This window comes from Dendropsophus ebraccatus, chromosome 1 (genome assembly GCF_027789765.1).
Source record: "Dendropsophus ebraccatus isolate aDenEbr1 chromosome 1, aDenEbr1.pat, whole genome shotgun sequence".
Taxonomy (NCBI): Eukaryota; Metazoa; Chordata; class Amphibia; order Anura; family Hylidae; genus Dendropsophus; species Dendropsophus ebraccatus.
In genome coordinates, this window is record NC_091454.1 from 229,417,732 (window position 1) to 229,433,041 (window position 15,310).

The following is a 15,310-nucleotide window of genomic DNA, read 5'->3' on the forward strand; positions in this document are numbered from 1 at the left end:
CTGCGAGCGAGGGCTTACATAGGGAGAGAAGAGCCTGCCCGCCGGGTATTACATAGGGAAAGAGGAGCCTGCCCGCCAGGTATTACATAGGAAGAGAGGAGCCTGCGAGCGAGGGCTTACATAGGGAGAGAAGAGCCTGCCCGCCGGGTATTACATAGGGAGAGAGGAGCCTGCCCGCCAGGGCTTACATAAGGAGAGAGGAGCCTGCCCGCCAGGGCTTACATAGGGAGAGAGGACCCTGCCCGCCAGGGCTTACATAGGGAGAGAGGAACCTGCCTGCCAGGGCTTACATAGGGAGAGAGGAGCCTGCCCACCAGGTATTACATAGGGAGAGAGGAGCCTGCCCGCCAGGGCTTACATAGGGAGAGAGGACCCTGCCCGCCAGGCCTTACATAGGGAGAGAGGAGCCTGCCCACCAGGGCTTACATAGGAAGAGAGGAGCCTGCCCGCCAGGTATTACATAGGGAAAGAGGAGCCTGCCCGCCAGGTATTACATAGGGAGAGAGGAGCCTGCGAGCGAGGGCTTACATAGGGAGAGAGGAGCCTGCCCGCCGGGTATTACATAGGGAGAGAGGAGCCTGCCCGCCAGGGCTTACATAAGGAGAGAGGAGCCTGCCCCCCAGGTATTACATAGGGAGAGAGGAGCCTGCCCGCCAGGTGTTACATAGGGAGAGAGGAGCCTGCCCGCCAGGTATTACATAGGGAGAGAGGAGCCTGCGAGCGAGGGCTTACAATCTATAAGGTAATGGGAGAGAAACAGGAGGTAAAATGCAGAGTTATCTAGGTTGTAGCCTACTTTGAATAGATGGGTTTTTAGGTTACTTTTGAAGGACTTGATAGTGGATGAGAGCCGGATGTGTCGGATTAGTGAGAGCCGGATGTGTCGGGGTAGTGAGAGCCGGATGTGTCGGGGTAGTGAGAGCCGGATGTGTCGGGGCAGTGAGAGGCGGATGTGTCGGGGCAGTGAGAGGCGGATGTGTCGGGGTAGTGAGAGCCCGATGTGTCGCGGCAGTGAGAGCCGGATGTGCCGGGGTAGTGAGAGCCGGATGTGTCGCGGCAGTGAGAGCCGGATGTGCCGGGGTAGTGAGGGCCGGATGTGTCGGGGCAGTGAGAGCCGGATGTGTCGGGGCAGTGAGAGCCGGATGTGTCGGGGCAGTGAGAGCCGGATGTGTCGGGGTAGTGAGAGCCGGATGTGCCGGGGTAGTGAGAGCCGGATGTGTCGGGGCAGTGAGGGCCGGATGTGTCGGGGCAGTGAGAGCCGGATGTGTCGGGGCAGTGAGAGCCGGATGTGTCGGGGCAGTGAGAGCCGGATGTGTCGGGGCAGTGAGAGCCGCATGTGTTGGGATAGGGGTAGTGAGAGCCGGATGTGTCGGGGTAGTGAGAGCCGGATGTGTCGCGGCAGTGAGAGCCGGATGTGCCGGGGTAGTGAGAGCCGGATGTGTCGGGGTAGTGAGAGCCGGATGTGTTGGGGTAGTGAGAGCCGGATGTGTCGGGGCAGTGAGGGCCGGATGTGTCGGGGCAGTGAGAGCCGGATGTGTCGGGGCAGTGAGAGCCGGATGTGTCGGGGCAGTGAGAGCCGGATGTGTCGGGGCAGTGAGAGCCGCATGTGTTGGGATAGGGGTAGTGAGAGCCGGATGTGTCGGGGTACTGAGAGCCGGATGTGTCGCGGCAGTGAGAGCCGGATGTGCCGGGGTAGTGAGAGCCGGATGTGTTGGGGTAGTGAGAGGCGGATGTGTTGGGGTAGTGAGAGCCAGATGTGTCGGGGTACTGAGTCCCAGAGCAGGCCCGCTTCTGCCATGAGGCGGAATGAGCCTTCCGCCTCAGGCGGCAGATTTTGCGGTCCGACAGGGGGCGGCATTATGTCCCCCATGCTGTCATTTTTGTTAAGTATCACTTAATAAAAATGACAGCGGCCGCTCACCTGTCCCGTCGCCCGCGCTCTCCGCTGTCTCCACATCCCCTCAGGTCCCGCGACGTCACCCTGCAGCTGTCATCGACCTCCAGACTGTGGTGAGTGCCCGGGGTCGTTGGGGGACGCGCTGGGGTGATGCGGTTGCGCGGGGCCGCCGGGGGGTTGTAGCGCAACCCCCCGGCGGCCCCGCGCGACCCGATAGCCCCACTCACTCACCACAGCCTGGAGGTCCATGACAGCTGCAGGGTGACATCGCGGGACCTGACGGGATGTGGAGACAGCGGAGAGCGTGGGCCGGCTGCGGCGTGGGACAGGTGAGCGGCTGGCTGGGGGGGGGGGGGGGTGTTTGATGCCGGCCATCACTCAGGGGGCGGCCGCCTGAGGTTTGCCTCAGGCGGCAGAGACCCCAAAATCGGCCTTGTCCCAGAGTATGGGGGAGGCTCGGACAAAGTCTTGGAGGTGGTTGTGCGAGGTACGAACAAGGGGGAGCGCAGACGGAGGTCACTGGAGGATGGAAGGTTGCGTGAGGGACAGTAGCGGGATATCAGGTCAGAGATGTACGGAGGGGTCAGGTTGTGGACGGCCGTGTACGTCATGGTCAGCAATTTAAAGTGAGGGGAAAGGTGGATTAGTCGGGCAGCAGAGTTAAGGATAGACTGGAGGGGAGTAAGGGAGTTAGATGGAGGCCAGAGAGGAGGATGTTACAGTAGTCCAAGCGGGAGATAATGAGAGCATGGACCAGCAGTCAGGGGTGAGAAAAGAGCGGATTCTGGAAATGTTTTTGAGCTGAAGGCAGCAGGAGGTTGTCAGGGAGGTGACAGGAGGTGGTCAGGGAGGTGACAGGACGTGGTCAGGGAGGTGACAGGACGTGGTCAGGGAGGTGACAGGACGGGGTCAGGGAGGTGACAGGACGGGGTCAGGGAGGTGACAGGACGTGGTCAGGGAGGTGACAGGACGGGGTCAGGGAGGTGACAGGACGGGGTCAGGGAGGTGACAGGGCGGGGTCAGGGAGGTGACAGGACGGGGTCAGGAAGGTGACAGGACGTGGTCAGGGAGGTGACAGGACGGGGTCAGGGAGGTGACAGGAGGTGGTCAGGGAGGTGACAGGAGGTGGCCAGGGAGGTGACAGGAGGTGGTCAGGGAGGTGACAGGAGGTGGTCAGGGAGGTGACAGGAGGTGGCCAGGAGTGATGTAGGGGCTTCTGGTATGGGGAGATCACATATCGGTGGAGTGGGGTCTCCTGGTATGGGGGGGGGTCACATATCGGTGGAGTGGGGTCTCCTGGTATGGGGGGGGGGTCACATATCGGTGATGTGGGGGCTCCTGGTATGGGGAGATCACATATCGGTGGAGTGGGGGCTCCTGGTATGGGGGTGGTCACATATCGGTGATGTAGGGGCTTCTGGTATGGGGGGAGATCACATGTCCTACATATCCTTACCCCCCCCCCCTCTTACTTGTGCACAGATGGATCTCCAATGGCCACTCTCTGGGGACGTCGCGGTTGCCCGTTGTCCATTGGTAGCGCCATGCACTGGCACAGCAGGTGGTAGGCTCGCAGTTTGCACATGTACTGGGTCTTGTTACTACACTCACTGTCCATCAGTAAGTCGATGCCCAGCACGGTGCCAGACTCTTCGGCCACCATCAGCGGGTACTTGATATGGCGCATGTCACCTGAGGTATGGGGGGGTCACATATCAGTGACGTAGGGGCTTCTGGTATGGGGGGGGGGGTCACATATCGGTGATGTGGGGGCTTCTGGTATGGGGGGGTCACATATCGGTGGAGTGGGGTCTCCTGGTATGGGGGGGTCACATATCGGTCATGTAGGGGCTTCTGGTATGGGGGGTGTCCACATATCGGTGATGTGGGGGCTCCTGGTATGGGGGGGTCACATATCGGTGACGTAGGGGCTTCTGGCATGGGGGGGGGTCGCATATCAGTGATGTGGATGCTCCTGGTATGGGGGGGATCACATATCGGTGGAGTGGGGTCTCCTGGTATGCAGGGGGGTCACATATCGGTGATATAGGGGCTTCTGGTATGGGGGGGGATTACATATCGGTGGAGTGGGGTTTCCTGGTATGGGGGGGGGTCACATATTGGTGGAGTGGGGTCTCCTGGTATGGGGGGGGGGTCACATATCGGTGATGTAGGGGCTTCTGGTAAGGGGGGATCACATATCGGTGGAGTGGGGTCTCCTGGTATGGGGGGTCACATATCGAGTGGGGTCTCCTGGTATGGGGGGGGGGGGGTTCACATATCGGTGATGTAGGGGCTTCTGGTAAGGGGGGGGATCACATATCGGTGGAGTGGGGGCTCCTGGTATGGGGGGGGGTCACATATCGGTGATGTAGGGGCGTCTGGTATGGGGAGATCACATATCGGTGGAGTGGGGTCTCCTGGTATGGGGGGTGTCACATATCGGTGGAGAGGGGTCTCCTGGTATGGGGGGGATCACATATCGGTTCGGTGATGTAGGGGCTTCTGGTATGGGGGGGGGTCACATATCGGTGGAGTAGGGTCGCCTGGTATGGGGGGGGGTTTCACATATCGGTGATGTAGGGGCTTTGGTAAGGGGGGATCACATATCAGTGGAGTGGGGTCTCCTGATATGGGGGGGTCACATATCGGTGGAGTGGGGTCTCCTGGTATGGGGGGGGGGGGGGTCACATATCGGTGGAGTGGGGTCTCCTGGTATGAGGGGGTCACATATCGGTGATGTAGAGGCTTCTGGTAAGGGGGGGGATCACATATCGGAGGAGTGGGGTCTCCTGGTATGGGGGGGGGGGTCACATATCGGTGGAGTGGGGTCTCCTGGTATGGGGGGGGGTCACATATCGGTGGAGTGGGGTCTCCTGGTATGAGGGGAGGTCACATATCGGTGATGTAGGGGCTTCTGGTATGGGGAGATCACATATTGGTGGAGTGGGGGCTCCTGGTATGGGGGGGTCACATATCGGTGGAGTGGGGTCTCCTGGTATGGGGGGGGTCACATATCGGTGGAGTGGGGTCTCCTGGTATGGGGGGGGGGTCACATATCGGTGATGTGGGGGCTTCTGGTATGGGGAGATCACATATCGGTGGAGTGGGGGCTCCTGGTATGGGGGTGGTCACATATCGGTGATGTAGGGGCTTCTGGTATGGGGGGAGATCACATGTCCTACATATCCTTACCCCCCCCCTCTTACTTGTGCACAGATGGATCTCCAATGGCCACTCTCTGGGGACGTCGCGGTTGCCCGTTGTCCATTGGTAGCGCCATGCACTGGCACAGCAGGTGGTAGGCTCGCAGTTTGCACATGTACTGGGTCTTGTTACTATTACACTCACTGTCCATCAGTAAGTCGATGCCCAGCACGGTGCCAGACTCTTCGGCCACCATCAGCAGGTACTTGATATGGCGCATGTCACCTGAGGGCGAGAGATTAGTGTATAACCGGCTTAATGATAGATCTCCTCACCCCCACGGCTGGCATCACCCACCTGCCCCGCCATCAGTGGCGCCCTCCTCCTCCAGGCAGGTGAGGCTGATGTACTTCTGCAGGTCTCGGAGGCCCAGGGGGTTGTCCATATAGAAGCCATCTTCTATCTGGAGCTCGTGGTTTCGGGGCAGGAAGCCGATGCTGTTATTGTGCAGGACATGCAGAAACCAGCAGGTGGCATCATGGGGCAGAGCCCTGATCTCCATCTCCTGCTCGGGGTGGCTCCTCAGGCGCTCCAGTCTGCCAGCATACTCCTTCATATACCGCCTGTACCAGCTGAAGAGGAGCTCCGAATATTCTACTACAGAGTCACGATATCCAGAGGCAAACTCCATGGCTGGCCTGGAAAGAAGACCCCTGGTTAGATGCCAGTGCCCGTCCTTCCTCCATAGATGGCAGTGCCCATCCTTCCTCCATAGATGCCAGTGCCCGTCCTTCCTCCATAGATGGCAGTGCCCGTCCTTCCTCCATAGATGGCAGTGCCCGCCCTTCCCCCATAGATGGCAGTTCCCGTCCTTCCCCCATAGATGGCAGCGCCCGCCCTTCCCCTATAGATGGCAGTGCCCGCCCTTCCCCCATAGATTGCAGTGCCTACCCTTCCCCTATAGATGGCAGTTCCCGCCCTTCCCCCATAGATGGCAGTTTCCGCTGTCCCATAAATGGCAGTTCCGCCCTTCCCCCATAGATGGCAGTTCCGCCCTTCCCCCATAGATGGCAATGCCCGCTGTCCCATAAATGGCAGTTCCGCCCTTTCCCCATAGAAGGCAGTGCCCGCTCTTCCTCCACAGATGGCAGTGCCGCCCTTCTCCCTATAGATGGCAGTGCCCGCCCTTCCCCCATAGATGGCAGTGCTGCTCTTCCCTCATAGATGGCAGTGCCCGCCCTTCCCCCATAGATGGCAGTGCTGCCCTTCCCCCATAGAAAGCAGTGCCTGCCCTTCCCCCATAGATGGCAGTGCCTGCCCTTCCCCTATAGATGGCAGTGCCTGCCCTTCCTCTATAGATGGCAGTGCCTGCCCTTCCCCCATAGATGGCAGTGCCTGCCCTTCCCCTATAGATGGCAGTGCCTGCCCTTCCCCCATAGATGGCAGTGCCCGCCGTTCCCTCATAGATCGCAGTGCCAGCTGCCCCAACCAGGGACTGTGACTGTCACAATGAGTTGAGAGTCAAAGACTAAGCAATAACATGTGTCTCCATGGTAACAGACTACAAGCAAACCCTGTAGTCTGATCCTGCATTCATCCCCTCAGATATGTAGACATTAGGGCTTGGCACTAACCCCTAGACATCAGGAATAGGGCACTAACCTTTAGACAGCAGGGACTGGGCACTAACCCCTAGACATCAGAGACGGGGCACTAACCCCTAGACATTAGGGACTGGGCACTAACCCCTAGACATCAGGGACTTCGCTCTAACCCCTCGACATCAGGCACTTGGCACTAACCCCTAGACATCAGGGACTTGGCACTAACCCCTAGACATCAGGGACTTGGCACTAACTCCTAGACATCAGAGACTGGGCACTAACCCCTAGACATCAGAGACTGGGCACTAACCCCTAGACATCAGAGACTGGGCACTAACCCCTAGACAATAGGGACGGGGCACTAACCCCTAGACATCAGGGACGGGGCACTAACCCCTAGAAATCAGGGACTGGGCTCTAACCCCTAGACATCAGGAATGGGGCACTAACCCCTAGATATCAGGGACGGGGCACTAACCCCTAGACAATAGGGACAGGGCACTAACCCCTAGACATCAGAGACTGGACACTAACCACTAGACATCAGAGACTGGGCACTAACCCCTAGACATCAGAGACTGGGCACTAACCCCTAGACAACAGAGACTGGGCACTAACCCCTACACATTAGAGACTGGGCACTAACCCTTAGATATCATAGACTGGACACTAACCCCTAGACATCAGAGACTGGGCACTAACCCCTAGACATCAGAGACTGGGCAATAACCCCTAGACATCAGAGACTGGGCACTAACCCCTAGACATCAGAGACTGGGCACTAACCCCTAGACATCAGAGACTGGGCACTAACCCCTAGATATCAGGGACGGGGCACTAACCCCTAGACATCAGGGACTGGGCACTAACCCCCAGACATCAGAGACTGGGCAATAACCCCTAGACATCAGGGACGGGGCACTAACCCCTAGACATCAGAGACTGGGCACTAACCCCTAGACATCAGAGACTGGGCACTAACCCCTAGACATCAGGGACTGGGCACTAACCCCTAGACATCAGGGACTGGGCACTAACCCCTAGACATCAGAGACTGGGCACTAACCCCTAGACATCAGAGACTGGGCACTAACCCCTAGGCATCAGAGACTGGGCACTAACCCCTAGACATCAGAGACTGGGCACTAACCCCTAGATATCAGGGATGGGGCACTAACCCCTAGACATCAGAGACTGGGCACTAACCCCTACACATTAGAGACTGGGCACTAACCCCTAGATATCATAGACTGGACACTAACCCCTAGATATCAGGGACTGGGCACTAACCCCCAGACATCAGAGACTGGGCACTAACCCCAAGATATCATAGACTGGACACTAACCCCTAGATATCAGGGACTGGGCACTAACCCCCAGACATCAGAGACTGGGGACTAACCCCTACACATTAGAGACTGGGCACTAACCCCTAGATATCAGGGACGGGGCACTAACCCCTAGATATCAGAGACTGGGCACTAACCCCTAGACATCAGAGACTGGGCACTAACCCCTAGACATCAGGGACTGGGCACTAACCCCTAGACATCAGTGACTGGGCACTAACCCCTAGACATCAGGGACTGGGCACTAACCCCTAGACATCAGAGACTGGGCACTAACCCCTAGACATCAGAGACTGGGCACTAACCCCTAGACATCAGAGACTGGGCACTAACCCCTAGATATCATAGACTGGGCACTAACCCCTAGACATCATAGACTGGACACTAACCCCTAGACATCAGAGACTGGGCACTAACCCCTAGACATCAGAGACTGGGCACTAACCCCTAGACATCAGGGACTGGGCACTAACCCTAGACATCAGGGACTGGGCACTAACCCCTAGACATCAGAGACTGGGCACTAACCCCTAGACATCAGAGACTGGGCACTAACCCCTAGACATCAGGGACTGGGCACTAACCCCTAGACATCAGAGACTGGGCACTAACCCCTAGATATCATAGACTGGGCACTAACCCCTAGACATCATAGACTGGACACTAACCCCTAGACATCAGAGACTGGGCACTAACCCCTAGACATCAGAGACTGGGCACTAACCCCTAGACATCAGGGACTGGGCACTAACCCCTAGACATCAGGGACTGGGCACTAACCCCTAGACATCAGAGACTGGGCACTAACCCCTAGACATCAGAGACTGGGCACTAACCCCTAGACATCAGGGACTGGGCACTAACCCCTAGACATCAGAGACTGGGCACTAACCCCTAGACATCAGAGACTGGGCACTAACCCCTAGCATCAGAGACTGGGCACTAACCCCTAGACATCAGAGACTGGGCACTAACCCCTATCAGGGGACTGGGCACTAACCCCTAGACATCAGAGACTGGGCACTAACCCCTAGAACATCATAGACTGGACACTAACCCCTAGACATCAGAGACTGGGCACTAACCCCTAGACATCAGAGACTGGGCACTAACCCCTAGACATCAGTGACTGGGCACTAACCCCTAGACATCAGGGACTGGGCACTAACCCCTAGACACTCAGAGACTGGGCACTAACCCCTAGACATCAGAGACTGGGGCACTAACCCCTAGACATCAGAGACTGGGCACTAACCCCTAGACATCAGAGACTGGGCACTAACCCCTAGATATCATAGACTGGGCACTAACCCCTAGACATCAGAGACTGGACACTAACCCCTAGACATCAGAGGACTGGGCACTAACCCCTAGACATCAGAGACTGGGCACTAACCCCTAGACATCAGGGACTGGGCACTAACCCCTAGACATCAAGGGACTAGGGCACTAACCCCTAAGAGCATCAGAGACGGGGCACTAACCCCTAGACATCAGAGACTGGGGCACTAACCCCTAGACATCAGAGGACTGGGCACTAACCCCTAGACATCAGGACTGGGCACTAACCCCCTAGAAATCATAGACTGGGCACTAACCCCTAGACATCAGAGACTGGGCACTAACCCCTAGACATCAGAGACTGGGCACTAACCCCTAGACATCAGGGACTGGGCACTAACCCCTAGACATCAGGACTGGGCACTAACCCCTAACATCAGAGACTGGGCACTAACCCTAGATATCAGAGACTGGGCACTAACCCCTAGACATAGAGGACTGGGCCACTAACCCCCTAGACATCAGAGGACTGGGCACTAACCCCTAGATCATAGACTGGGCACTAACCCTAGGATATCAGAGACTGGGCACTAACCCCTAGACATCAGAGACTGGGGCACTAACCCCTAGATATCAGGGACTGGGCACTAACCCCTAGATATCAGGGACGGGGCACTAACCCCTAGACATCAGAGACTGGGCACTAACCCCTAGACATCAGAGACTGGGCACTAACCCCTAGACATCAGGGACTGGGCACTAACCCCTAGACATCAGGGACTGGGCACTAACCCCTAGACAACAGGGACAGGGCACTAACCCCTAGACATCAGAGACTGGGCACTAACCCCTAGACATCAGAGACTGGGCACTAACCCCCTAGACATCAGAGACTGGGCACTAACCCCTAGATATCATAGACTGGGCACTAACCCCTAGACATCATAGACTGGACACTAACCCCTAGACATCAGAGACTGGGCACTAACCCCTAGACATCAGAGACTGGGCACTAACCCCTAGACATCAGGGACTGGGCACTAACCCCTAGACATCAGGGACTGGGCACTAACCCCTAGACATCAGAGACTGGGCACTAACCCCTAGACATCAGAGACTGGGCACTAACCCCTAGACATCAGGGACTGGGCACTAACCCCTAGACATCAGAGACTGGGCACTAACCCCTAGACATCAGAGACTGGGCACTAACCCCTAGACATCAGAGACTGGGCACTAACCCCTAGACATCAGAGACTGGGCACTAACCCCTAGACATCAGAGACTGGGCACTAACCCCTAGACAATAGGGACTGGGCACTAACCCCTAGACATCAGAGACTGGGCACTAACCCCTAGACATCAGGGACTGGGCACTAACCCCTAGACATCAGAGACTGGGCACTAACCCCTAGACATCAGAGACTGGGCACTAACCCCTAGATATCAGAGACTGGGCACTAACCCCTAGACATCAGAGACTGGGCACTAACCCCTAGACATCAGAGACTGGGCACTAACCCCTAGACATCAGGGACTGGGCACTAACCCCTAGACATCAGAGACTGGGCACTAACCCCTAGACATCAGGGACTGGGCACTAACCCCTAGACATCAGGCATCAGTCCCTCATGGTGTACCTCAGTATTGCAGTAGTGTGCAGCGTCTCCTCGCTGACTGTTATTATATGGCCGTTGGTCGGCACACATGCAAATATAACGGACATCACATGATCACAAGTCACATGGGACTGCTGGTTGTATGGGAGATTTCTGTCTTATAGTAGGGTTGTCTCCATTACCCATGGCAACCAATCACAGCTCAGCTTTTATCTCTCACTCTGATAAAATGAAAGCTGGGATGTGATTGGTTGCTTCGTTTAGGTAGGAGGCAGGATCATTGTATCTGGCAGTACAGGATGGTATGGGAGTATATAGGGAGGTAGATGGCGGGGTCAGTATATGGGGGTATATAGGGGAGGTAGATGCAGGGGCAGTGTACTATCTGTATATGGGGGTATATAGGGGAGGTAGATACAGGGGCAGTGTATTATCTGTATATGGGGTATATAGGGGAGGTAGATGCAGGGGCAGTGTATAGAGCAGTATATGGGGGTATATAGGGGAGGTAGATGCAGGGGCAGTGTATTATCTGTATATGGGGTATATAGGGGAGGTAGATGGCAGGGGCAGTGTATTATCTGTATATGGGTTATATAGGGGAGGTAGATGCAGGGGCAGTGTATAGAGCAGTATATGGGGGTATATAGGGGAGGTAGATGCAGGGGCAGTGTATTATCTGTATATGGGTTATATAGGGGAGGTAGATGGCGGGGTCAGTGTATTATATGTATATGGGGGTATATAGGGGAGGTAGATGGTGGGGCAGTGTATATGGGGGTATATAGGGGAGGTAGATGCAGGGGCAGTGTATAGAGCAGTATATGGGGTATATAGGGGGTAGATGGCAGGGGCAGTGTATTATCTGTATATGGGGGTATATAGGGGAGGTAGATGCAGGGGCAGTGTATAGAGCAGTATATGGGGGTATATAGGGGAGGTAGATGCAGGGGCAGTGTACTATCTGTATATGGGGGTATATAGGGGAGGTAGATGCAGGGGCAGTGTATTATCTGTATATGGGGGTATATAGGGGAGGTAGATGGCAGGGGCAGTGTATTATCTGTATATGGGTTATATAGGGGAGGTAGATGGCAGGGGCAGTGTATTATCTGTATATGGGGGTATATAGGGGAGGTAGATGCAGGGGCAGTGTATTATCTGTATATGGGGGTATATAGGGGAGGTAGATGCAGGGGCAGTGTATTATATGTATATGGGGGTATATAGGGGAGGTAGATGGCAGAGGCAGTGTATTATCTGTATATGGGGGTATATAGGGGAGGTAGATGGCAGAGGCAGTGTATTATCTGTATATGGGGGTATATAGGGGAGGTAGATGCAGGGGCAGTGTATTATCTGTATATGGGGGTATATAGGGGAGGTAGATGCAGGGGCAGTGTACTATCTGTATATGGGGTATATAGGGGAGGTAGATGCAGGGGCAGTGTATTATCTGTATATGGGGTATATAGGGGAGGTAGATGCAGAGGCAGTGTATTATCTGTATATGGGGTATATAGGGGAGGTAGATGCAGGGGCAGTATATTATCTGTATATGGGGTATATAGGGGAGGTAGATGCAGGGGCAGTGTATTATATGTATATGGGGGAATATAGGGGAGGTAGATGCAGGGGCAGTGTATTATCTGTATATGCGGTATATAGGGGAGGTAGATGCAGGGGCAGTATATTATCTGTATATGGGGTATATAGGGGAGGTAGATGCAGGGGCAGTATATTATCTGTATATGGGGTATATAGGGGAGGTAGATGCAGGGGCAATGTATAGAGCAGTATATGGGGGTATATAGGGGAGGTAGATGCAGGGGCAGTGTATTATCTGTATATGGGGTATATAGGGGAGGTAGATGCAGGGGCAGTATATTATCTGTATATGGGGGTATATAGGGGAGGTAGATGCAGGGGCAATGTATAGAGCAGTATATGGGGGTATATAGGGGAGGTAGATGCAGGGGCAGTGTATTATCTGTATATGGGGTATATAGGGGAGGTAGATGGCAGGGGCAGTGTACTATCTGTATATGGGGGGTAAATAGGGGAGGTAGATGGCAGGGGCAGTGTATTATCTGTATATGGGGGTATATAGGGGAGGTAGATGGCAGGGGCAGTGTATAGGACAGTATATGGGGGTATATAGGGGAGGTAGATGGCAGGAGCAGTGTACTATCTGTATATGGGGGTATATAGGGGAGGTAGATGCAGGGGCAGTGTATAGGTCAGTATATGGGGGTATATAGGGGAGGTAGATGGCAGGAGCAGTGTACTATCTGTATATGGGGGTATATAGGGGAGGTAGATGCAGGGGCAGTGTATAGGTCAGTATATGGGGGTATATAGGGGAGGTAGATGGCAGGAGCAGTGTACTATCTGTATATGGGGGTATATAGGGGAGGTAGATGGTGGGGCAGTGTATTATCTGTATATAGGGGTATATGGGGGGGTAGATGGCAGGGGCAGTGTATTATCTGTATATGGGGGGTATATAGGGGGGGTAGATACAGGGGCAGTATATTATCTGTATATGGGGTATATAGGGGAGGTAGATGCAGAGGCAGTGTATTATCTGTATATGGGGGTATATAGGGGAGGTAGATGCAGGGGCAGTGTATTATCTGTATATGGGGGTATATAGGGGAGGTAGATGCAGGGGCAGTGTATTATCTGTATATGGGGGTATATAGGGGGGTAGATGCAGGGGCAGTGTATTATCTGTATATGGGGGTATATAGGGGGGTAGATGCAGGGGCAGTATATTATCTGTATATGGGGGTATATAGGGGAGGTAGATGCAGGGGCAGTGTATTATCTGTATATGGGGGTATATAGGGGGGTAGATGCAGGGGCAGTGTATTATCTGTATATGGGGGTATATAGGGGAGGTAGATGCAGAGGCAGTGTATTATCTGTATATGGGGGTATATAGGGGGGTAGATGCAGGGGCAGTGTATTATCTGTATATGGGGGTATATAGGGGGGTAGATGCAGGGGCAGTGTATTATCTGTATATGGGGGTATATAGGGGAGGTAGATGCAGGAGCAGTGTATAGAGCAGTATATGGGGGTATATAGGGGAGGTAGATGGCAGGGGCAGTGTATTATCTGTATATGGGGGTATATAGGGGGGTAGATGCAGGGGCAGTGTATTATCTGTATATGGGGGTATATAGGGGGGTAGATGCAGGGGCAGTGTATTATCTGTATATGGGGGTATATAGGGGGTAGATGGCAGGAGCAGTGTATAGAGCAGTATATGGGGGTATATAGGGGAGGTAGATGCAGGGGCAGTGTATTATCTGTATATGGGGTATATAGGGGAGGTAGATGCAGGGGCAGTGTATAGGGCAGTATATGGGGGTATATAGGGGAGGTAGATGCAGGGGCAGTGTATTATCTGTATATGGGGGTATATAGGGGAGGTAGATGCAGGGGCAGTGTATAGAGCAGTATATGGGGGTATATAGGGGAGGTAGATGCAGGGGCAGTGTATTATCTGTATATGGGGGTATATAGGGGAGGTAGATGCAGGGGCAGTGTACTATCTGTATATGGGGTATATAGGGGAGGTAGATACAGGGGCAGTGTATTATCTGTATATGGGGTATATAGGGGAGGTAGATGCAGGGGCAGTGTATAGGGCAGTACATGGGGGTATATAGGGGTGGTAGATGCAGGAGCAGTGTATTATCTGTATATGGGGGGTATATAGGGGAGGTAGATGCAGGGGCAGTGTATAGAGCAGTATATGGGGGTATATAGGGGAGGTAGATGCAGGGGCAGTGTATTATCTGTATATAGGGGTATATGGGGGGGTAGATGCAGGGGCAGTGTATTATCAGTATATGGGGTATGTAGGGGAGCTAGATGCAGGGGCAGTGTATATCTGTATATGGGGGTATATAGGGGGGTAGATGCAGGGGCAGTGTATAGGGCAGTATATGGGGGTATATAGGGGAGGTAGATGCAGGGGCAGTGTATTATCAGTATATGGGGGTATATAGGGGAGGTAGATGGCAGGGGCAGTGTATTATCTGTATATGGGGGTATATAGGGGAGGTAGATACAGGGGCAGTGTATTATCTGTATATGGGGGTATATAGGGGAGGTAGATACAGGGGCGGTGTATTATTTGTATATGGGGTATATAGGGGAAGTAGATGGTGGGGCAGTATATATGGGGGTATATAGGGGAGGTAGATGCAGGGGCAGTGTATTATCTGTATATGGGGTATATAGGGGAGGTAGATGCAGGGGCAGTGTATAGAGCAGTATATGGGGTATATAGGGGGTAGATGGCAGGGGCAGTGTATTATCTGTATATGGGGGTATATAGGGGAGGTAGATGCAGGGGCAGTGTATAGAGCAGTATATGGGGGTATATAGGGGGGTAGA

At 54.5% G+C, this 15,310-nt stretch overlaps 1 protein-coding gene across 1 annotated transcript in view; it reads right to left on the minus strand.

Annotated features, from left to right (window-relative positions):
* The window catches only part of ZMYND15 (zinc finger MYND-type containing 15), a 35,317-nt gene extending 24,300 nt beyond the window's left edge, over positions 1 to 11,017 (minus strand). The window contains 2 exon segments of the mRNA XM_069947985.1: positions 5,107 to 5,742; positions 10,919 to 11,017. Of these exon segments, the coding sequence (XP_069804086.1) occupies positions 5,107 to 5,742; positions 10,919 to 11,004 (722 nt within the window). The 5' untranslated portion in view covers positions 11,005 to 11,017.
* Positions 11,018 to 15,310: the final 4,293 nt, after the last annotated feature.